At 38.1% G+C, this 22,782-nt stretch overlaps 1 protein-coding gene across 1 annotated transcript; it reads left to right on the top strand.

Moving 5' to 3' along the window:
• The first annotated feature begins 2,389 nt into the window (after positions 1–2,389).
• On the top strand, positions 2,390–18,646 carry MACC1 (MET transcriptional regulator MACC1). Its single transcript, XM_058018873.1, has 5 exons — positions 2,390–2,455; positions 5,270–5,384; positions 7,461–9,499; positions 11,997–12,185; positions 18,434–18,646. Exons 1-5 carry the CDS (start codon positions 2,390–2,392, stop codon positions 18,644–18,646), a joined length of 2,622 nt encoding a protein of 873 aa, XP_057874856.1.
• Positions 18,647–22,782: the final 4,136 nt, after the last annotated feature.

Below are 22,782 nucleotides of genomic sequence, written 5' to 3'. Positions count from 1 at the left end.
AATAAACTTGCAATGTTTTCTCTCTTCATGAAAAAGAAAAATTATTGCAGTTTCATAGTGCAAAGGTAATTTGTTAGTGATATCTTTATTTTCCCTTCCCTGTTCTTGAAGAAGTTATTAAGAAGTAAGTAGAAGGCAACAAGTTTCTTTTTTCCTGAGGCCTGAGTGAAACAGTGGAGTATTTGAGAGTGGTAACTAAAATCTAAAAGATAACATCAAAACTTGACTACACATTCCTGAGGCTTTTGGAAAGCAATATTCCCAAATGTGTGGTTTATAACTGAAAATAAACACTCTACCACTTATGCTTATAACAAGCAGTTTTAGAAGTGTAGATGTGTGGAAGGGAAGGATACTTGCCTTGTGGAGGGCGTGTGTAGCATATAGCTATTTTTGTTTGCATAGTGTTCCCCAAACAGGCTGAAAAGCAGTCAGTTCTGGGTTGTGCAGACTTGAGCAGAGCCTATAAAAACCCACCTGCAAAATAGTGGAAATGTACTGAGAGGATGACCCACTTCAATTCCCATTTTTGTTGTGCTGAGAGTACCACCCTTTGGCTCCAGCTCAGGTGAAGCATTATAAGAGAGATTTTGTCAGTTCCAAGCAGCCATGTAGACAAATGTTGGGTCTGCAGAAAGTCTAAGCCCTAGCTTCAGTGTGAATGGCTCTCCTGTTCCCACAGGTTGATAAATTTTCAGAACATCAAAAAAGTAGGTACCAAACTTGGCAGCTGTTTAACAACAGAGTAAACTAGTAGATATATCTATTGAAAATTCCTTTCTATAATTACAGCCAAAATGGCAAGATATTGGGTCATACTAAATTAATGTTTCTGTTGAACATTAAAAGCCAATTTCATCTCTGCTATAAGTGAGATACAGACACATTTCCTTGATTGCCTCACATGCAGCAGGCTAAAATAAGTCAAAGGCTCCCTCACTTCAGCTGAATGTTCCATTTGCTATGCTGTACTGCCACTGCCTACAGTACAGCTCTGTCATCAAAGATTTGTAACTTGGGTCCAAGAGCCTTTCATTAAACTCTGAGCTGCACAAAGCTGTTCTAGGCCTCAAGAGCCAAGGGACAGTTAAAATATGGCTTATTACTGTAGCTAATGTTTACTCAAAAATATATTAGTCTGCTGAGAAAGGGCAGTGGTTTACATTTGTTGGTGATGTCCTTCTGTTGGCAGTCCTTCTGAAACACTCCCTCTTCTGTGTATTGCTGTCTCTTTAGAATTCATTTTCTTCTCTCTGTATGATAGAATTTAAATAATTCAGTATACTTAGTATTTGGTTAGATGAGGACCATTTTATTTTACATTATGATGCATTTACATTTCTCCTTTTTCAGAAAGAAACTTGAAAGTCTAACAACCCAACCTTCATAAGTAGGAAGTAATTTTCCCCCATTTAGCCCAAAAGTGAGCCTTAGGAATGAAACACGTCACCAACACCTGTGTCTGTTTCGTGCTCTGTCACTGCTAATGCATGAACTTCATCCTTGACACAAAGGCCATGGATCTTTTTGAATAAGGGTAGCATTGTCTGTGTGGGGAACATGTAGAAATCCATGGGGAGACACAGCCACAGAAGAGCTCTGTTCTTAACAAAACCTGCTTTTGAAGAAGGATTAAGGTAGAATGGAATATAAATTGTTAGTGTTTTGGTCTGGGATGTTGATACTTAAAAAACACAATGGAATGTGTTCTTTCTTATTTTTGAAGGCAAAGGCAGTGGGAAGGTCTTTGCCTTTGGGCTTTTCTTATTTTCTTCATTACCACTGTTTTAGACACAGCAGGATATGTTTTTTTTGGTAGTGAGACTGGGAAAAAAAAAAGGTGCACTTGAATTTTGTAAAACCTGGATGAAATTTCTGGAGGCATTTTATGCAGCAAAAAATGTCGTCTACAGCAACTCTGTCTCCTGACTTCTGTGAAACTGAACTTTCTACCCAAGACTTTCTTCTTCCTCTAGGGCATCTAGTGCATTTTCTTCCTCTGTAACAGTGCTGCCCGCAGTGCTCTGAGTCTTGAGTTACATGTTCTTATGGGTCAAGCAATCCTCACCAGAAGGCACCTGGCAAACTGTTGCATGCCCTCATACAAGTGCCACATCTCTCAGCAGTCACTCAGGTTCACTCACCGGTCACCTCCACAGCTGATCTCTTTCCAACCTCTTCACTTCTTCACTCCCTCCTGACTTCCCACTGTGAATTGATGTACCATCAGTCAAATAATTCCTTGCACCATTAAGCACTTGTCAGTTTACATCTTTCTTATTCAGTTGCTACAGCAAATGAAAAGCTTGGTCTCTGGTTCTCCCTACACACAGTTCCCTCTGTTTGCAGAGAAAGCTTTTCATACCTTTCCCTTTCAGTGTTGATCAGTATGCCTGTTTATCCCATATGCATCCACCTCACTTCTCTTGTGAGTGATTGTTCAGAATTTGTTCAGGTAAGGCCCTAGTTAACAGGTTTCTGCTATCAAAAGTTTAATTTGGGTTGCTATTTTATCACAGAATGTATCCATGGAGAAGGGTAAGCCTTTGCTTTTCTTATTTTCTCAGTCTCATAGAAAGAAACTGGGGCTTTAGTCATTCCCAGCACTCAGGCTGGAACAGAGAAGAGGTGAGACCCAACCCTGGTGTCAGCTGATGTAACCCAGTGCAGGAGGCACATTGCCCAGTACCCAGGGGTGTGTGTACAGCTTGTCCCCAGCATTTCCCACATCCCTTGACATGCTGGCCAGATGTGGTCGTCTTTTGCCCAGGAATGTTTATATATCCCCCCTTCTCTCATCCTCTGCTTGGCTGGCCTGAAGATGTGCCTCAATCACAAGGGATCCCTCATCATCCTGTCATACCAAGAAATGCTTTCATGAGGGTGGAGGATTATTTTTGAAAGTGGTTTTCAGTATCTGCCTTTTCTATCTCTATACCAGGCTAGTGATGAACATTCTGAAAAATTCCCAGAGGGAACTTTAAGGAAATGGTGTATTCTATTTGCAGAAGTCCTTATTATGTTTAAAAAACTTCCACATGCAGTCTTGTTGTCATGTCTCATTTCAATATAATCCCCCTGTGTAAAGAGATTGTTTTTCTTTCCCTCTTACTCTCTTCTCCCTTCTCCATGAGTTTCCTATTTTAGCCCCTATTAATTTGCACTCTTATGCCCTCTTGTCATCCTTATTTTCTCCCTCCCACTTTATGCAGCTTCTGAAGTAATTGTAGGTGCTTTAACTATTTAAAGAACCATTCTTAAATTCACTTGTGAATTATCAGCAAATTGTCTGTCAGAGATTAGTGCTGGCAACAAGTACACTGGTACTGTAAAATAAAGGCTTACTTTTTGTACATTTTTTGAGATTTTAGACTATGGATACCTTATGCTTGAATTATTAAACCTCCATAGTGTGTATGTCGAAGCCAGAGATAATTATCTTGCATGTTTATAAAATGTGTTCAGTTTTTCAGCATTTTGAGATGCAGCAGCAAAGCAAAATTGATTTCCTTTGAAGGAGTCTCTATATGTTATCAAATATTTTCACTTATCAGAGACAGAAGAAACAGTGATATCTCTATACAGATGTGAAATACCAGATCTTGGAATTAATGGTGTTGGGACTAAGGAGGCATTTCAGTTTCCAGTTTTGTTCTGCTGGGGTAGTAGTCGCAGAAGCCAGAATATATTGGCATTGGAGGCTAGCTTTACCTACTTGCTAAAATCAGGACTCCAAAGGCCAAATAAAAGAGGTTTCTGGTAACAAAGGAACCTGAAAATCTATACAGCCCTCAAGGTGCTGGGTGATTGTTGAGCTTTGCCTGACCTCAGCCTTGCATGCTGCTTGTGTACAAAATGACACCTGAACAGACTGCCATTAGCTGAAGGTATCTCTTGTGGTAAGAGCAAAAAGCACCAATTTACACTTGCAAGGGAAAAAATCGCAAACCATGGCATTGGGCAATGAAAACAAATAGCTGGCTCCAGTTTTCTGCAGTAATGCTTGGATATAAAGCATGCTTCCTTTTCCCATACTGGAACCGGAACTGAAAATTCCTTTTTCTTACAGCTGCAGCAAATATAGGCTCAATCCTTTTTTTCTTTATTTTAAAAGTGATAAACAGAGATCTACTTAGACTGCAACGTTTGCTGCAGTAGTAACAAGGCTGCAATATTTCAGGGTCCCAAACAAAGCTATTGTATCCCATGTACGGACCCCAGAAAATTCTGGATTTTTTCCTTCTGTCTTCCTTCCCCTTCCTTGTTTCTTTGTTCGTCTCATTTTCCCCCCAGATATCTTAATGTATCTGTTTATATGATGTAGCTGTTTGTATTTATATCTCACTACATATAGGATGTGTGAAAGGATCCGGGAAAGTCGCTAGATGATGTCTTGCTTTTTAGCACTAGCTTGAAGAACTTTTCTGCACAAAAGATCTCTCATTTTTTATTTCCTCAAACTTCTGTTTCTGGGATACAGTAATTTCAGCATGTAGGATTCTAAATGCTCACTTGAAATTTCTGTAACTCCTCTTTCTATAGGAGACACAACAATTCCTGCTTTCTCCAGCATTAGGGAATGTACCTTGAGAGGCTCATCCTTCTGTTGCCTACTTCAAAGGGACTGCACCAAAATGAAACAGAACTTCTTGTAGCCAGAACAAGGAAGAAAAGAGACCTGAATATCCTCTCTTAGGCTGTTGCTATGATGGTGTGGTCTCTAAGGAATGGTACTTTAAGTAATTCTTGAGCTGACTAGAAGGAAATCTGACTTGATCTTCTTTCTGAGAGGAATATAAGAAGAAAAATAAAGCAGAAATGGTTGAAAATACTTTCTATTAATTGGCATGGAAAGTAACACATATAGATCCATCCCCTTAATGATTCTACTCAAACTTACCTGAAAACGGGAGGTAGGATGTCTATTTTATTTTTTAAAAAATATTTTATTCAAGACCTGAGTGGAAGCTATTGCATAATTGGCTCAGTTCCAATTGCAAGACACTTAAATTTGTGAGTTATTGGATTACACTATGGGCTGGGATGTCATGTTGTACTGCAGCTGTAGCATCTGCTGGGTTTGATGTACATACAATCATAAGACTCGTGATTGTGACGCTCTTGGGCAAAGTTCATAAATTTACTCATCATCTAACCTTCACTTTTTTTTCATGTCATTCTACAGGAGCAAGCTCAATTTTTCTTCAACAGTTTCCCCTTTTCCAAATTGCATACTTGTTGATGTTCTATATGCTTGACTGTCTTCTAGGAGGAAAATTCTTCCAGTAGTGGAACTGACTCCCTAAGCAGCGGAGAGATTCCACGAAGTCGGTCAGAGGGGACTTTGATTGATGTGGATGACCGGGCACCCTCAGACAGCTACAGTATGGCTCTTCTGCTATTTTCTGTACTAAGGCTCTCCAGCTAAAGTCTTTATTTCTGCAAAACTCTGGGTCAGGCAGGCTGGGAGGAAGAGTTGAAATCCTTAATGTAACATTAACAAATACTACTTAGAGTAAGTTTACTGGGGGTCAAGGTGGGGAAGAGAGGAGGAAGTTCTTAGCCAAACTAGATTAATTTAGGGTTTTAAGACCATGAAGGCAGGTTAATTTTGAGGTTAGCTCAATTTAAAAACCAGAGTCTTGGAAAAGTTGATTTAATCTCTGTGCTATTTTAACCCCAAAGCTGAGAAAACTTTGCCCTCTACAAGATAGGCATTTTCTTAGCTTCTCGTCCAGTAGCAGATATAACAGCTAGCCTGACACTTGCTGTGTAAGTTGTGGAGCAGGAATTATTTCTTTGCTGGCATGCTGCACCCCAGTAATTGTGCTGTTGTGCTTTCTCATGCTCTTGGCATGAGAAAGCGTCTGTCCTAGTGACTCAGGCTCTGACAGAGTTTTCTGCTTATATTTTTCCAGTAGAAACATGCCCTTTAGGATGGGGGAAAAAAACCAAACAAAACCTTTATGCTTATTTTGGGCTTAATTAATCTATATTTTTAATATGCCATACTGATCTGACCGTAATAATATCACAGCACAAGGAAAGATTTTGGCCTATGGGCAGAGACAAAAGAACTTTTCAGTGGTGCTTGAGCAGCATGTGCCCCTCTGGTGACCCTGGTTAAGACAAAGTGCTCGAGGAAAAGGAGCTGCCCCTGGGCTCAATCCCCCTGGCAACTCACCTGGAAGGCTCTTGTCAAGCAGTGTTAGAGCTTTGTAGATAGGCACCTGGCAAACAAGTAAATTCCACCTTGGTTCTTCCAAACTGGGAATTTTCCAGAACCATGGAAAGACGTCACGGTTTTGGCTTTTTATTACGTTTTGAAAAAGGAAACAAAAAGAGAAGTATGAACATTTAATTCTTTTTTTTTCTTTTTGTGGCTGTATGCACTGTCATGCTTGCATTTGAGCAGTATAGAATAATCTTGGAAATGGAAAGTACTATGGAAGGTGTGATAATGTAAGCTATAGATATGGTGAAAAAAATAGACATAGTGCCTTTTCCCTCTAAAATTTAAACTCTTTGCAAGAATATATAAAGAAGGGATAGTATAGCCTCTATATATAGGAAAAAATGGCAAAATGAAGTAATAGAAACCCTTAGCATAAAAAGTTGCAGATATTCCATTGCAAGAAGGGTGAGTCACAATCAACTGTAAACCAGCTTCTCTGAACAATTCTTAATCCAAAATATAAGGACGTCTCTTCTTCAGAAAAAATAATTATTTCTACTAATAATGAGATTTTTATTAGAAAACATATATAAATATAATTTATTCACCTGTTTTTGTCTATTTAAATCCAATCTCAGAAAATTAGTAGTCACACAAACAATTTTCTCAACCTTCAAGTTGTACAAGGTCTCATAATTTATATCAATGATTGTTTTCTGATGCAAAGCTAGTATAACAAATTCCACACACATGGAGACAAACTGTAAGAGTGCTGCTATCAATTAAATGCACATGTACTAGCATGAAAAGGAATCTTAAATAATGCATTTATCTGTACCATCTGCAGTGTTTGAAAAATGAAACTAGTGTTTAATCTTTGCAAAGAGACAGACACAAAGGAAAGAAGTCCACAGCATTTTGTAAGAGGCCAAAGATTAATGGAATATAATGGTTTGAATCTTATGGAAATTTATCATACTCAATGCTAATTAATAATCATATGAGTTGATAAAGATCAACACCACAAAGAAGTGTCTTTACATCCTTCAACACCAATTTGCTATTCAGCACTAATTTGTTAGCAGTCTTTCTATTAAGTAAGATTCTTAATTAAATCAACGTTGATACTGTTTAAAAACCTGAAGGAGAAATACTGAAATTATCTATGTGTACTTGAGGAGGAAAATTTAGTCACTTCTTAGTTTAACAAACTATCAGTTGGCCATGAATGCAACATCTCAAGTATCGGTGCTTCAGAAAATGCTTCTTTTTTTCTTTTAAACAGATGCCAATGAAAGTAAACTCGATTTGGATATTGACTGGCCTGGTGTATTCAAACATGCACAATCTGTTTCCAAGACTAATCCTTTCTGGAACGAACTGTCAGGATCCAACCCGTTTGTACATGACATAGCTGCTTCCAATAGAAATGAAAATAATAAGCGTCTTTCTATCTTAAAGGAAAAACCTTATTTGTTCTCTAAAATTTCAAGCAATAGGGACTCTTTGGATTCCTCAGGTGACGAGCTAGATATTGACTGTCTCCTAAGAAAGACCTCAACAAGAAGATCTGGACGATCCAAGAGTGTCTCTGACTTCCTGGATATAGTTGATAACCAAAGATTTAATCCTCACAACACAGTACCTCAAAAAACTACAGTTTCTGATATGACATGGCTTCAGAATGACCGTGAAGCCTACAAGATGGCTTGGCTGAGCCACCGACAGCTCACCCGGTCCTGCCTGGATTTGGAAGCCATGAGCCACAGCCCTGGGTGGGCACAAACACAAGCTACAGACATTCATGTAGTTTGTAAACTGAATCACGAAGGGGGCTCGGTACAGCTACCTGACTCAGATATCAACATTCATGTCCCTGTGGGTCATGTATTACCAGGAGAATTCCAAGAAGTAGGTTTAAAGGCTATCCTTAACCCTCCATTGTCATGCAACAATGAGCTGTCCAGCACAGTAAGTCCTCTGATAGAAATTACACTCAGCAACCTCAACACAAGTGAAGCCATTTTCCTAGAAGTGAAAGTTGCAGCTAAAGTGAAGAGCGATCCATTCAGCCAAGTTATGAGTGATATTGTGTGTTTTTTTAGTCACAACAAAGAAGGACCTTTTAAGAAGCTAGAGAATTGCTATATTTATCAAGATACAATACAAGTAAAGCTAACGGACCTGAGTCATGTGATGTATGCAGTGATTGCCATACAAGCAAGCAGAATCCAGCCTCCAGCAACTAACGTGTGGGACTATGTCCATAGAACAGTCTCAGTTGGAATTTATGGTCCCAAATACATTCATCCATCTTTTACAGCAGTTTTTACAGTCTTTGGTCACAACTACATTCCAGGAAAACTCACGATTTGTGATATAAAAAAGGGGGGGAAAAGTATGCCTCCTGTGGTGTTTCAGCTGTGGGGAAAGCATACATTTCTGCTTGAAAAACCACAAGACCTAAACATTTCTTTGATATCCTGTGATCCAGACTTTCAAGTAAAAATGGAAGATCAAAGCAAAAATATTAAAAAGGAGGAATTGAAAACTGGTGAAATGGTCCGCCAACAATTCCTGTTTTCCATGCTTGGATGCAGGGAGATGCATTTCTTTGTTTTCCTTGTTCAGATTAAAATCTTGAAAAGTAGCCAAGTAACACAGTTCCATGTTACAACTCCTGATCCAGCTCCAAAATTAAGTGGAATTATTAATAGGCCAAAGCGCCTACAAAACCGCAAGGCAATCAAGTCTGCACCATGGCTTTTGATACCAACAATAAAATATCCAAAGTTTCAAGACAAAACTTTGAGTGTCAACACTTATGGAGTGGCCTTGAAAACTGTGTTACGTCAGAATAAGATTGACTATTTGCTGGAATATTTTAAAGGAGACACAATAGCCCTGCTTGGTGAAGACAAAGTTAAAGCCATTGGACAAACTAAAACGAAAGAGTGGTACGTGGGAGTTCTCAGAAGAAAGATTGGTCTTGTACATTGCAAAAACATTAAAGTGATTCCTAAAGAACAAGCTATGGACACTGCTGATAGTGAGTTAACAACCAGGAATCTTGTTGAACAAATTGCATTGCCATTCAAAAAACTAACTTATATCTACTCGATAGTTCTGTCTACAGTATCAGAGAGTGTTTATGACTGGAGAGCTTTAGCTGAGGTGTTGGGATACTCACATATGTCTTTGGATGACTTTAATGAGGCACATATTGATAAAGAATCAGAAAGAGTTGCACATGTTGTGAAAAAGATGAAGCAAGACTGCCATGCTAACAAAAAAAAAAGACTATTTCTTTATGAACTCATTGTTGTAAGTATTGCATGAGCTAACTGATTTGTTGGAAATGTATTGACAAGAAATTACTGTTAGTAATGTAGGAACAAGAAAACATGATTCTGTATCCTTGCAGGATCTTTATAAACCTGAATATATTACTAAAAGTTGTAGACACCAATAGGTGGAAAATACATTCAAACTCTCATGAAGAATAATACTTTGATCAATACATTCTGAACAGTCTTCTATTAATGCTGCATGAACTGTGTTCATTTAGTAGGTTGACTAAGATGACTTTTCTGGTTTTTAAATAGCCATGATTGGAAATGTTTTGTCATTTGTCTTGGTAAATTGCTTTCCTGAGAAATTCACATTCCTGTTGTGAAATATTAAGTAACATTACTATACTGTGGAAATTCCACTATACATACATAGATATAGATAGATGTCATCTATCTGTCTATATATCTATCTATATTTATGTCTATATTTATATGTCTACATTTGTATATATATATACATAGATATTTGTCTGTGGTAAGTTGCATGTCTAGCTTAGCTTCATATAATTAAAAGGGACATCTGAATCCAAATGTTGAGGGCAAGATTTTTCTATCCACACCTTACAACTTCATAGTCAATGCTGTAGTGGCCTAAGAAGGATTTTGCAAGTATTTCAGTATGTCTTTTCATGGACCTCATTTGTAAGCCATTGGACAACTTCTCTGTGACTAAATACTACCAAATGGGAATCAAAAGCTTATTCTAATTATTTCCAGGTAATAAGTGGCGCTATTAACAATCCTAATTTACTTACTGATATGTGTGCAAATTAGTTTGAAATTCATGGTCACTTAATACTCTCCTTGGCTCTGACAGAAAATTTGACCAACATATTAAGGGACAGAAGATAATTAAATTTCTGATATGCAAATAAAGTATTACAAAAATGGATGTTTAAAAACTCACATTGTAGCTATTCATCTAATGCCGTTTGACTATCCTGAGCTGTAAACCTCCACTGAGTTTACTTCTCAAAACTAGTCTACCCCTTTGTAGTGTTGACAGAAATTTCAGCAGGATTCAGAAAATTTTGGTAGCTGCGGCCACTTAGAATTCTTAAGAGCACATCAAACTTTGTGGAATATAACTGAGCCAATATGAAGTATAGCAAAGCCTGTCACATCTCTTTACAAAAAGGAGAGTGGGACCTAAATGTGAAAATTGTCCACACTTTTAACTGAATACAGTTAAACAGAGTTCATTACAAAACAGGCAAAAAGTGGGGCATAATTAGGTTGAGCTTATAGAAACATAGAATGGCTTGGGTTGGAAGGGACCTTAAAGATCATCTCATTCCAACCACCCTGTCATGGGCAGGACACCTTTCACTAGACCAGGATGCTCAATGTCCTGTTTTGTGAGATTTATATATTTTTGCTAGGAAGGGCCAATACAGGTCTTTGTCGAGTTAGATATAAATCTAGATGTCATCCATGTAATTTTTGGGTGGAATTTTCAGTTACTTCTTTTAAAAAAAATCTCCATTTTTTTTGTCTTTTATATGGTTCTTGCTTATCAGAGCAAACACAAACTGAACAACTTTGTCTCCAGTTTAGGGGAATTTTGTACAATACACTGTAGTCAGTTTCTCGCTACTCTGTCTACCAAAGTTCTATTTTTTGCTGTGAGGACTTCATTGGTTAATACTTTAAAATTAAATCACACGTATGTCTGATTTCTGCAGAAATCCTTGATATGTCAGTAAAAATCAGTATCTAAAAAACAAGGAAAAATTTCTGTGTTTTGATCTTGATCTTCCCCTGAAAACCTCAACAGTTTCAGTGGAATATTTTGGTGTGAATTGAGGAGAAGGAAAAAACCCAGCATTTTTTTTTCCCACTAGCTCTTATCCAAACAAATAAAGAAAGAAGAATGCAATGTATCTACATATCAAGGTTATACTCCTTCAACCATTTTTATTTGAGTATCTTTAAATGCTCTTTTGGCAAGGAGGAGGGAATGGTTTCATGTTTGCATTTCTCCTTAATGGTCAAAAAAATTATTAGTTCTGTGGGAGGAGTAAATCAAAAGATGCTGGCCAATGTGTAATTTTCCAAATAAAGCCCTAGATTAAGGACCACACCTTAGTATAATAGTGCTCTAACTAAATGTTGAAGTCTCATGTCATACTTCTAAGAAACTAATTTTTTTTTGCCAAATATTTTTGTTGGAGAAGTGTGATTTCTTTCAGGATCTTGAAGCTTGGCAGGACCCACTTGACACTGGAATGCTGAAGCAGCTGAATGCCAGCTTGATTTTTTTTTTTTCTTAAGCTCATGGGCATTTTTCCTCTGAAAGTGTTGGCAACACCATTTTGTAGGAAAAAACCCCACATATTTGTAAGAACACAAAAGTAAAAAAAGTCTTCCTGTTTACGAAGAAACACAGAATAGTGCTATAAAATTGAATTAAAATGTTCTGTTTGTAATTACTGGTGAAGGATCACTAATGAAAATCATTGTTGCAGGCACTTTTGAAGATAGATTGCCAGGGATTAGTGGCACGTCTTACCCAGGACACCATCATCTTGACTTCAGCTGTCAAGCTTGGCAGGAGCTGGCGGGAGCTTGCGGAGAAGCTAGCCCGCCTCACAAAGCAGCAAATAGAGGCTTACGAAGTGCCCCACCACGGGAAAAATGGAGCAGTAGCCATGGAGGTAAGGGGCTGGTGTAACAGGGCATGCACATTTCCTCCTGGGCACAAACACAGCCAGGGACCTTCCTTCTTCCTGGTTTTGCAGGCTTCTTTCCTTTTGCACTGTCCAGTGAAGGTCTCAGCTCCTGTCTTGAGCTTCAGGGCTGGGTTCAATCCTTTTTTATTGTCCTGTCCACTTGTCCTCACTCACACCTCTGCTGTCATTTCAGACACAGTGAGGAGGACCAGCTGGTCCTTGCAGGAGCCACTTCTAATCACACTCTGCGCAGCTTTTGCTATGTCCACAAAAAGGAAGCTGACTTCTATCACTAATACTTTTCTGTGCCAGTGTAACACTTTTTATCATTTAGCTTAAGTAGCATGAGAAGAGGTTGGAAGCCCTGACACCCATTTTACTTCTGATGTATGAATGTGGCAAATCTATGCTTTAAGTTTTAGTTTGTCAGGTACATCATAATTTTTTTTCCCTTTGTAAAGTATCTTCTTGTACAGAAGTTTGAGCTTTGTATAAAAGCCAATTTATCCTCTCAGATGTATTTTAGTGCATACAGAACTAAGGAGAAATTTAGGTGCATAATGAAATCTCTAGCGCCATTTGAGGTGACCAGAGGTACTCGTGGCATCCTTGCAATGTCAGATGTGCCACAAGACTTGGGGTGGAGCCTTGTCCACTTTTCTGAGCTGAGGGTCAGCTTCTGCTCCTGGCACACCTCTGCCTGGACAACCAGGTTACTTCCTGCCCTCTATCCCCTAACACCAAAGCATGCAGTAGCTCCATTCTTTCCCACAGAGTTATGTGCCAATGACTTCTAGGTTCCAGACTGGTTTTAACTCTGAAAATCCCTTTTTTGTGAGCATTGCTGAATGATCGTTCTGACTTGAGAGCTTACATTCAGGCTTGACTCTGCCTCTGCCTAGACCATCATCTCCTGATTATTGCAGGTTTTGTACATGATCCAGACTGCATTCCCTCTCCCTCATCTCTTGGTTCCAAAGGAATTGCTATTTCCCATTCACAGGTTCACAACTACTCAAGATAATTTCTTCTTCCTTTTTCTATTTCCCCATAGCTGGTTCTACTTATTCCCTGCCAAACCTTTCTTTTCCACTCCTTTCCACTGTCTGAATCCAGTGCATCTGTCATCTTGTTTTTATTTGCGTGGTGATAACTATCAAGATATTTCTGCTCTAATCGTGAACTACTACCACTTATTCCTTTTGAATGCTCTGCCCTCCCTCCCCAATCAATATTTGATCAAAATTCTACATGTTTGCTCATGTGCTTCTGCACTTTTCAACAAAATTATCTCCATAATTGTTGTTTGCAATCACAGCTTCCTTCTGAGATCCAGTTTTTCTCTTTGATCTATTTTGTGTAGTTTGTTTTCTTTTCTAGGTACTTCAGTCTGGATGCACCTTCCTCCAATTTTTTCTCATAAAATTATCAGCCTTTCCAATCCCATGTCTACTCTCTTGGCTTTCTCTTTTTTACTGTTAGGCAGTGGCTTGTCTGATTTCCTTCACTTTTGTTCTAGTTATTAAGCTTTCTCTGTTTGGCTAACAAACCCCCAGCTTTCTACAAGAAGGAATTATTGACATGAACAATATACAACTCTGCTGGTCTCCATGTTATTTGGGAATGTTTCCCCTTTGCTGACACACGGTATAAATAAAACAATCTTATAACTGTTTTTCCAGCATCATGCCTATTTATTTTTAGATTAAGAAACATTTTATATAAACACTTACTTTGCTTTGAATGGGTTTTGATTTTCCATGAAGCCTATCTTCTACCTCATACACTCTACTCATTTGTTTTCGAGAGATTTTTATGGCAAACCATACAGAAAATTCTCTGCCTTTCAGTGACAATATCTGCTGGCAAAACAGTGTGTTCAAATTCATCATAATTAAAACCTTACAATACAGTACTCTCTATTTTTTTCAGAGAACATTCAACATCAAAGATCAGAATTTTGCTGTATTTCTGTGTCTTTTTCTCAAAGATTATATTGGGCCTATGGAGGATTTATTGGTTTTGGGTGAGCTTTTTAATTGTGCTTGTCCACATGGGTGTGAATTCAAAGCACAAGGTTTCTAGCACTGGTGTCTCATGTGATCACTCAGTACCCTCAATGTTCTCTGAATCTAACCTAAATTTCAGTACTTTCTAGTGGATATCAGTGCTTTCTTGTGACATCTAACTTTTCAATTGATAGTAGTTTTTGGCTTTAAAACCTGAAACCCAGCAAAGCTGGGGGAGGTTAGTAAGTTTTGACTAGTTATTGAGGATGATATGAAAATATTAACTAGTGCATTCCCCACCAAAGATTGTTCCATCATCAGGAGGATTGATTGGTTAATAAAGACTTCTGCTTTTAAACTTCATATTTTTCTTGGTGGGAGAAATTTTCTTGCAGATGATGACAGAGGCAACTTGAGGTGCCTACAATTGATGCATAGATTATGAAGCATTTTTCATCAGTAAATTCCAAATCACTTTGCAGAGGACATAGGTGTCATTATTGCATACTCAGCAAAGAGTGTGGGAAAGAAGGAAAACTCATGCGCACAGCTGAGATGAGACTTGACCAGGATGCTGCAGTGATTTAATGTTTTGCCTGAGATTTTGCTTTGACACAATTTAGGAATATTGAATGCAATTCAGTTCACCCAATGCATTCAGTTCACCCCATGTGCATGGGGAGAAGAATCTGCCTTAGAACCACTGCTGTGTTTGCAGTACTAGTTTAATGTGATGAGTGTGTAGATTACTGCTGAGTTAATTATGCATCTGTGGTGACCAGTTTGTAAAGCTTTTGATCCCTGCATTCTCTTTTTTTCCTTTCTTTCTTTTATTTTGTCTTAGATTAAAAAAAAAAACAACCAAACAAACAAACAAATCAGTTGTGCATGATTAGAGGAAACCAAGATTTTTATTAAAGGATATTTCAGCCAATTATCTTATTACAAAGTCAGACTGATCTTCAGCATAGGTCAAAGCATAACATCTTTTCCTGTTCATTGTTTTGTCACATTCTAGTGAAGACAGAAAAGTGTACCCTCATTCTTTAAATACCCCGGTTTAACAGGAATGTAAGAAAATGAAGAAAGAGACCCAGAAAGAGCATAGCCAGTAACAGAATTTCAGGAGATACCAGCTTCTCTTGTTGGGAATACCAGCTTCTCTTGTTCGTAACTTTGGCTATCAAGCTAAAAATAAGAATACAGAAACTTTCTGGTCCCAACATAAATGCAACAGTAGTGATCTGCTTTTGTTCATTAAAATATGTTATAATATATAATATTTACAGTAGTACATTAAAAAAACCCCTATTTTCAACTTAGCCTCTCCAAAAAAGCCCCAAAAGAATTCATCAATCTCTTTCTTCCCACCTGCCACCAATGTACTTTTCTCCTTCTGTAACCTTATGGTTATGACTTAAGATAGACTTGCTTAAAATAAATATTATGCACCATTCATTTGGGAAAATGATGATACCTTTCTCCCCTGTAGACCTAAAATGAGAAAATTCACTGAGACATCAGGCACTTTTTTATTACTTAAACTCAAGGTAGAAACTAGACTAATCAGACTGTGAGACAGTAAGTTTAGACTAGACTAGAATAATTAGACTTTGGGGCTGTAAGTCTAAGGGTTTTTTTCCATTTGGGTATGACAGCAGAATTTGAGGGAAATGTTTACAGAAATAAAGACAAAATCAGTATTGGGTAGGCTGAAAGATAGCCCAAAAATATGGAGAAGAGTTCAGAACTCTGAGCAAAGAAATTCTCCTCCTACTCAGTTCCTCCAGGCATCAAGTAAATGAAGCTTAAATTAAAGAAGTAAAGCTTGATGTTGTGTACTCTTTGTAAATTAATAAGATAATATTGAGGAAATAACCAATTTCCTTCAGAATTATCCTTCACAACCATAAAAACTGGGGTTTTTTATAAAAGAGGAAAAGATGCTAAAAAAACCTCAACTTCCTGATCACTTTTGTGTGTGTATATATATAAATAAAAATGTGGAGTCATCAGTCCAGATACATTTATTGCTATGCACAAGTATGTTCCTGTTAGAGCTGTGAATGACAGAACCCTTCAGGAGAATCATGGGTTTCTTTGTGGATTTGTGCATCATCCCTGCAACTGTTAACTCAATTACTGTTTGCAAAACATTTATTGCCAATAAGGAGAGGGAAAACAGAATTTTGATTGCCCAAGTAACATTTGGAAAAGCAGTAGCTGGAAAAATAATTATTTTGTTTGTTAGCTGAACAAATTCACTCAGCACTTTGAAACATAAAAGTCCAGCTTGGTATCTTAATCATGCTGCTATAACTTAATTAATGTTGTTAGACCAGTGACAAATTACACCTGCTATAGATCTGCTCCATTTGTTTGGCATAAACCAAATAAATTGTAGTTTGAAAAACAGAAAAGCACTGATAATATTTTAATTTCTTTTGTTTCTTGCAGGAAAAAAATTAAATTTTATATCTTGATTAAAATTTATAAAAGCTTTTGACTTGCCTCTTTTAGAATGTTTGGGTGCTTTCCCACCCTTTTTAAAAATAGAGTTTACAGATAAATCATGTTAGAATCACAGAATCATTGCGGTTGAAAAAGACCTCTAAGATCAGCTAGTCAGATGATCTAGCACTGTCAAGCCCACCACTAAACAATGTCCCTGTTACCTATGTGTGATTTAAAAATGCCCAGGGATGGTGACTCAACCACTTTCCTGAGCAGCCTATTCCAAGGCCTGACCTACCTTTCACTGAATTATTTTTTCCTAATATCCAATCTAAATTAATTAAAGGGACTTCATTTTGCTCCCCATCCTTGTTTTCCAGCTCAGCAGAATGGACACCAGAAAGCAGCTGATCTGGGTATTTAAACCTGAGGCAAGGAAGGCATTAAGTACCTCAACCTTTCCCTCATCCTTTGCCACAGTGTTGCCCCTATATCTAAAATAAAGGTTGGAGATTCTCCTTAGCCTAAAGATGCTGACATACTTTTAGAAGCATCTTTTGTTGTCTTTTATGGCAGTAGCCAGAGAAGGTTTCTGCTGCTGTTGTCAGAAAACATTTCTGAAAGGTAAAAAGCGTGTTTAAAATTTCCAGGCTGAGTAGAGGGACAGTAGGATGTTGATTAATGGGTAGTAACCATCAAAAGCACAACCAAATAGGGAAACTGTTGCTGGGTTGTCTTGGTTTGAAAAGACAGCTGTCTGCTAAGGAAGGCAGGAGCCTTCCTTGAAATGGAAAACATAAATCCCCTCCCTCAAAATTATTATCATTTTGAAATTAAGAGGCTCTCAGGCAAAGACATGGAAATAGGAAGAACAGTTCTTTACTAGGAAAATTAAAAATACAAATGCAATAGTATAAAAAAGAAAAAAAAAATACTGACAGAGTCAGATTAAGACCTGACATTCTGTTGGTCAGGATGTTGGTAGCAGTCCTATTAAATGGAGGCTGCAGTCCTCCTGGAGTGATAAATGTGGTTCTGTTGGAGTAGTGATCCTGTAGAAGGGTGTAGTTTTCCTCTGAGGGTCCTGTGGTGGTGTAAATGGGCCTGGTCCTCCTCTGGGAATCCAGTGGAGAAGAAAGCTGTTCTTCTTAGAATCGAGTGGGGAAAAAGCTGTTTCTGGTGCTCCAAATCTCAGACTATATCCAGGTAGGAATGCTTGGCTCCTCCCCTTGGGCGGAGCTTCTCACAATGGGATGATGTAATTTTATCAGTCAGGCCGTGAAACTCAATGGCCCACTAATAGAAGCCATCTCCAGGGAGGGAGGATTTGTTGTGGAAGAGATAAAGAAAACTGCCCAATCAACAGACAATAACTGCCTTACCTCTAACAGATGGCAAATAGAATACACACCCCCAGCCTAAGACATGGGCATATGCATTGCAAAAGATGAAAAGTATTTTCCTTCCATTCTTGTTATTTGACTTACAGTTTCAGATAAGGATATATTTTGACTTGGTGATAATCATCTGAATGAAGAATTTATCTATTATTTACCTCTCTGAGAATTTGAGAGTTTCATAGAAATAATGTGATTAAGATTATTGGAGATTTAATATCAACACGCCTCTTTTTATAAAGAATTTCAGCATGCCCAGTGATTAAACTCTTATTTTCTCTTTTTTTTTCTATGACTTTTCAATTATTTAGCTACTTTTTTTCTGAATAATTAAATTTCTGCCACTTTTTTTTTTTTTTCCCTTTATTTTCAGATGATGTGGAAACCTGCATATGACTTTCTCTACACTTGGGCTGCCCATTATGGAGATGGTTACAGGGACGTCTTACAAGACCTGCAATCAGCCTTGGATAAAATGAAAAACCCAGTGACAAAAGAGTGGCGAGAGTTAACTGGAGCTCTGATTCTTGTGAATTGCATGGAGGTTTTAAGAGCAAGTGCCTTTTCCAAAATGGAGGAAGAGTAATGGACAAGATATTATTTTGGAAACTATACCTCTGTGTAGAGATATAGTTTGTGTATTTATGTTTCAGAGATACTTATAGAGCATAACAGAATGAAGTTTATTTTAACTGAGCTGATGTCGGGTCTAGCCCTATGGTTCTCAACTACAGATTTCCAGAGCATGCTAGTGGCTTCTGAGTAAATAAGAAAAGAATGGGGAATTAAACTAATGAGGTCAACAAAAATGACTTGTATTCTATGGGGTATTTTCTAAAAGGAGCTATTTCTGATTGCACTGACTTCTAGGCAGAGATCAGTTTTAAAAATTCATGGATGAGTTCAGGACGTGGAGCCTCGTTTACATTGTTTTCAGTGAAGTGTTAAAATCTAAATATTTAATCTTTTAATATTTGGTGCTCAAACCCCTCAGCTCTAATTTATTGGGTGCAGGTTAGCCTACAAAAAAACCTTTAAGATTCTTTTATCCTTATCTGGGACAAAACTAATCTAATTGTCTCACCAAACAGGAATTCAACAGTTCCTGGAAAAATAGGTGTGTGCCGCACACACTCAAAAAATAGGTGTGTGCTGCACTTTTCCAAAACAGCTTCTGCTATCTGTTTTAAAGACTCAAGGGAGACAGAAGTTAAAATCTCAAAAGTGTTAGGTTTTGATTTATTTATTGATGTAACTCAACAGGGTTTTGTCTCTTTTCGTATTTTTGTTAGTTTATATTTCTGCAATTTTTTTTCTACATTCTGCTGAATGCAAATTCCAGAAAATTCCAGAAGCCTACTTGATGCACACTGATCCATCTGATCATTTGTGTAGTCCTTCCCTGTTGCTTTTAGGTAAGTACATAGGGGAAGAAGACTTTGTAGGTACAAGGACTGGAAACAATTCATACTCACATCTGTTGATTGTTTTCTTCTACCTCACTGGGTATGGAAGATGGCTATTATTTTCTCAAAAAAAGTTAACAGTGCTTTTATAGTGGAGTGCTTTTAAGATGAATTTATTTATGGAACAATTAATTACAACTAGTCATATGTTCTAAAAAGAACCCTGCTTAGATGCTATCATTAAAAATCTTCCAATAACTGAGTAGCTTATTATAAGTACAGAAAATACAGGCTGAATAACAGTTACAGGCTGACCAAATTTTTTAATATAATTTTTAATGTATTAAATATATTTTTAGTTAAGTGGTAGATTTACAAGGTTAAATCCATTTTGAGCTCCTTTGATCAACATTCATTCAGAAACATCAGCAAATACTCAAGACAACCAGTTGAAAAGAGAATTGGCATTCTGCCATCACTTGTAGTTGACAAGACAAAGCCAAATTCTTTCAGGAGTAGCACAAAACAGTACTTCAGTCCAGAAACTGCACGTTCTCTGTTGTCTTAGTTCATTTCTGCTAAGGGAGGTTTTGCCATTCTAAAATAAAACTACATTTAGACATTTTTCTTCCTCTTCTTTCCTCTAACCTTTTTCTTTTCTACCTTCATTAAGCTTTTCCAATGTACCCATATCTCAGGAAGAAGGCTGAGAAAGGAGTACTTTTCTGGATATTAGGTAAATTCATTCACCAGAAGGTCCTCTATTATCTGGGCATTTTCTGAATTAGCATGCGGGCAAATTATCTGCCTTCAGACGACTTGCCCTTGATTTGCAAGACAGTGAGGAATTCAGTCCACAGAGCACAATTTGCTGTTGCTGATCAAGGAAAGGTGAAGAAAAAGGAGTCAGATTATCAAAGCTCCCTGTTGTTTCAGGTACAACACCAATTTTATATGTTTCCCCACACAGTTTTAAGAAGAGGTGCAGAGAACACATAAATTTCTCTCATGATCTGCACTTCAGTGCAGAGCCAGCTTATCCTTCCTCCTGCAGGTAGTGAAGCCCTGAAAGATGAGAAAGTAGGTTGTCTTCCTCTTGTGTGCTGCTAGGTAAGGAAAAGGTATAAAATATATTAATAGACATCTTTAAAGGTAAAAAAACACATGCAAATAATAGAATATAAAATATTAAGAACTAATACAAACTCGCTGAGAATTTTTTTAGGTCTCCTAGACTGCTTCTGCTTCTACCTTAGACCCTGCTCTTAGCTGACTGTGAAACCTGAACAGGATTTTGTAGTGGTGCAAGAGGCCACACACCAGATCGACTTAAAACCTCAGGGAAATACATTGTTTTGCTCCCTCAGAGCTGAAACACCAGAGGAGTTCACAAAGCAAATCTTTCAGCTTCACTAGATTGTCTTACTATCTGCTTTTCATGCATCCCAGCAGGCCATGTTCCCTTGCTTAAAGCCCTGTTAAGTCATATTTTAAAACTCTTCTCCTTTCACTTTTTCCCCTCTTTTGTTAACCTTACTGCAACAGTTAAGCAACTCAGCTTGCATCTGTTTCTGAAGATGAGTCTGTGCTTCCATCCTTTTCTTCCACATCTTAATTTCTTATCTTTAGTAAATGTGTGTTTACTTTCTTTTTCAAAAGGACATGTATTAATTTCTTTGTTCAGTCCTGTATTTTTCTGTTATGAATACTAGTCAAAAGAGTGGAAAAAGCTACCAGAAGCACCGAAAGTCTACCGAATATCAAATATAAAGGACATGTTGTCTAAAGCCATTGAAGCTGAAGGAAAATCCATCCCAAGAAGGCAGTCAGTGGTCATGGTCTCAGGAAGAGAAGGGCCCAGGGACCTGAGGCTGTTGCCTGTAACTCTCGTGGCCAGGCCCTTTCTTTGCTCTGAAAGCTTTTTCTGTCATGAACAAGAGTTGAATTTGGCCCAGCAAATTTAGCAAATATTGACTCAATGAGTCAGTGTTCTCCTTAGCTTGCAGAATTATGCAACATGTCCTCCAAGTACATTTCTTTAAAAGGAAATTTATATCTGCCTGTAGTTGTGCTGTATTCCAGGCCTTTGACTGCTGGTTGCTAATTGCACTCCCATTTTTGCTTTAAGCTTCTGCTCATATGAATGAAATGTGCACTCGTGCAATATGCTGTTTACTTTAGCAGCCCACACTGGATATATTTAAAAAAAAAAAGGTATTAAAACCCCATATTTTATTTAGTGGTCTAGTATTCAAAACCACAAAATGCCAGCTCAGAGTGAAAGCAGCTGCACTCAACAGCAACACACAGCTTGGAGCACATGGCTTAGGTAAACATGCTCTGTTCTTGACCTTTTTTCTTTTCCTCCCACCCTGTCAAGAGAGAACAGCTTTCCCATGAGCCTGCACACATACTTGCTTGGGTTTCTTCAAAGTGAGATGAGATTAACAGCTCCTTGGGAGGAGATGAGGAAAAATACCAGCCGCTGGTCCTTGCCTTAAATGACCCTCTGTTTCCAGGTTTCCTAATTTCTTTGTGTAGGAAACAGCTGTGTCAGCCAGTTCCATTTTACTTTGAAGTTGTAGGCAGAAAACCTCCCCTCACCTTCCTTCATCCGTCTATCCTCTGAATAGGTGTTTCTTAAGCAAATGAGCAAATGAAATTTGTGAGTGCATCTGTTGCCTTACGATTCCACCTACCCATGAAAACTGGAACAATGGTTCCCGTGGTTGAGGGCACCTGAGTGGGGCAGACACCTTCCACGGTGGGCAGTGGCAAGGAAAACCTGTCACTCATGCTAAAAATACTGGTTTTTTTCAGTGAAGTTGGAAGCCATTCATCTTGCAGTGCAGAGGCTTCATGCCATTTAATGACACAGTGCAGTGACACATTTCTGAATTAATAACAGTCCAGATTGGAGAGAAAAGGCATATTATTCCCCCCCGGAAGTTCCCGCCCTCCGGTTGGGTTTGGGGAAGGGTTCAGTTTCTTAGGTTTCACTTGCTTTTTTTGGAAAGCAGTGGTTTAGGGAAGGAAAAGGAAGTTTTTTTTTAAATGTGAGTAAAGTGCTACTCCCCAAGTCAGGCTCCAGGAAGCAGGCTGGATGCCAAGACCAAGCTACATGTTATGGGGTGTTCTTTGTGGAATTTTCTAGGGGAGAAAATGGGAGGAGGCACCAGCCATCTTTCTTCCTACTGAGAACAGAAAAATGTGGAGGAGTGGACAAGTGTTTATTAGGTAATTTTTTCATGAAGAACTGTTTTTCACAAATTCTTTCTGTAAACCTAAACTGTGGGGAAAACAAACACTAAGCAGT

The sequence above is a fragment of the Melospiza georgiana genome, chromosome 1, assembly GCF_028018845.1.
Source record: "Melospiza georgiana isolate bMelGeo1 chromosome 1, bMelGeo1.pri, whole genome shotgun sequence".
NCBI lineage: Eukaryota > Metazoa > Chordata > Aves > Passeriformes > Passerellidae > Melospiza > Melospiza georgiana.
Note: the sequence above shows the minus strand (reverse complement) of the source record. Positions and strands in the feature narration are given on the sequence as shown.

What these genes read in the sequence shown, in the direction of transcription:
- MACC1 (XM_058018873.1), top strand. Translation starts at nt 2,390, where the DNA reads ATGCCTGTTTATCCCATATGCATCCACCTCACTTCTCTTGTGAGTGAT. An exon ending in GGCACCCTCAGACAGCTACA is followed by an intron (nt 5,385 to 7,460) that starts GTATGGCTCTTC and finishes TCTTTTAAACAG; the next exon opens with ATGCCAATGAAAGTAAACTC. An exon ending in ATGGAGCAGTAGCCATGGAG is followed by an intron (nt 12,186 to 18,433) that starts GTAAGGGGCTGG and finishes CTTTATTTTCAG; the next exon opens with ATGATGTGGAAACCTGCATA.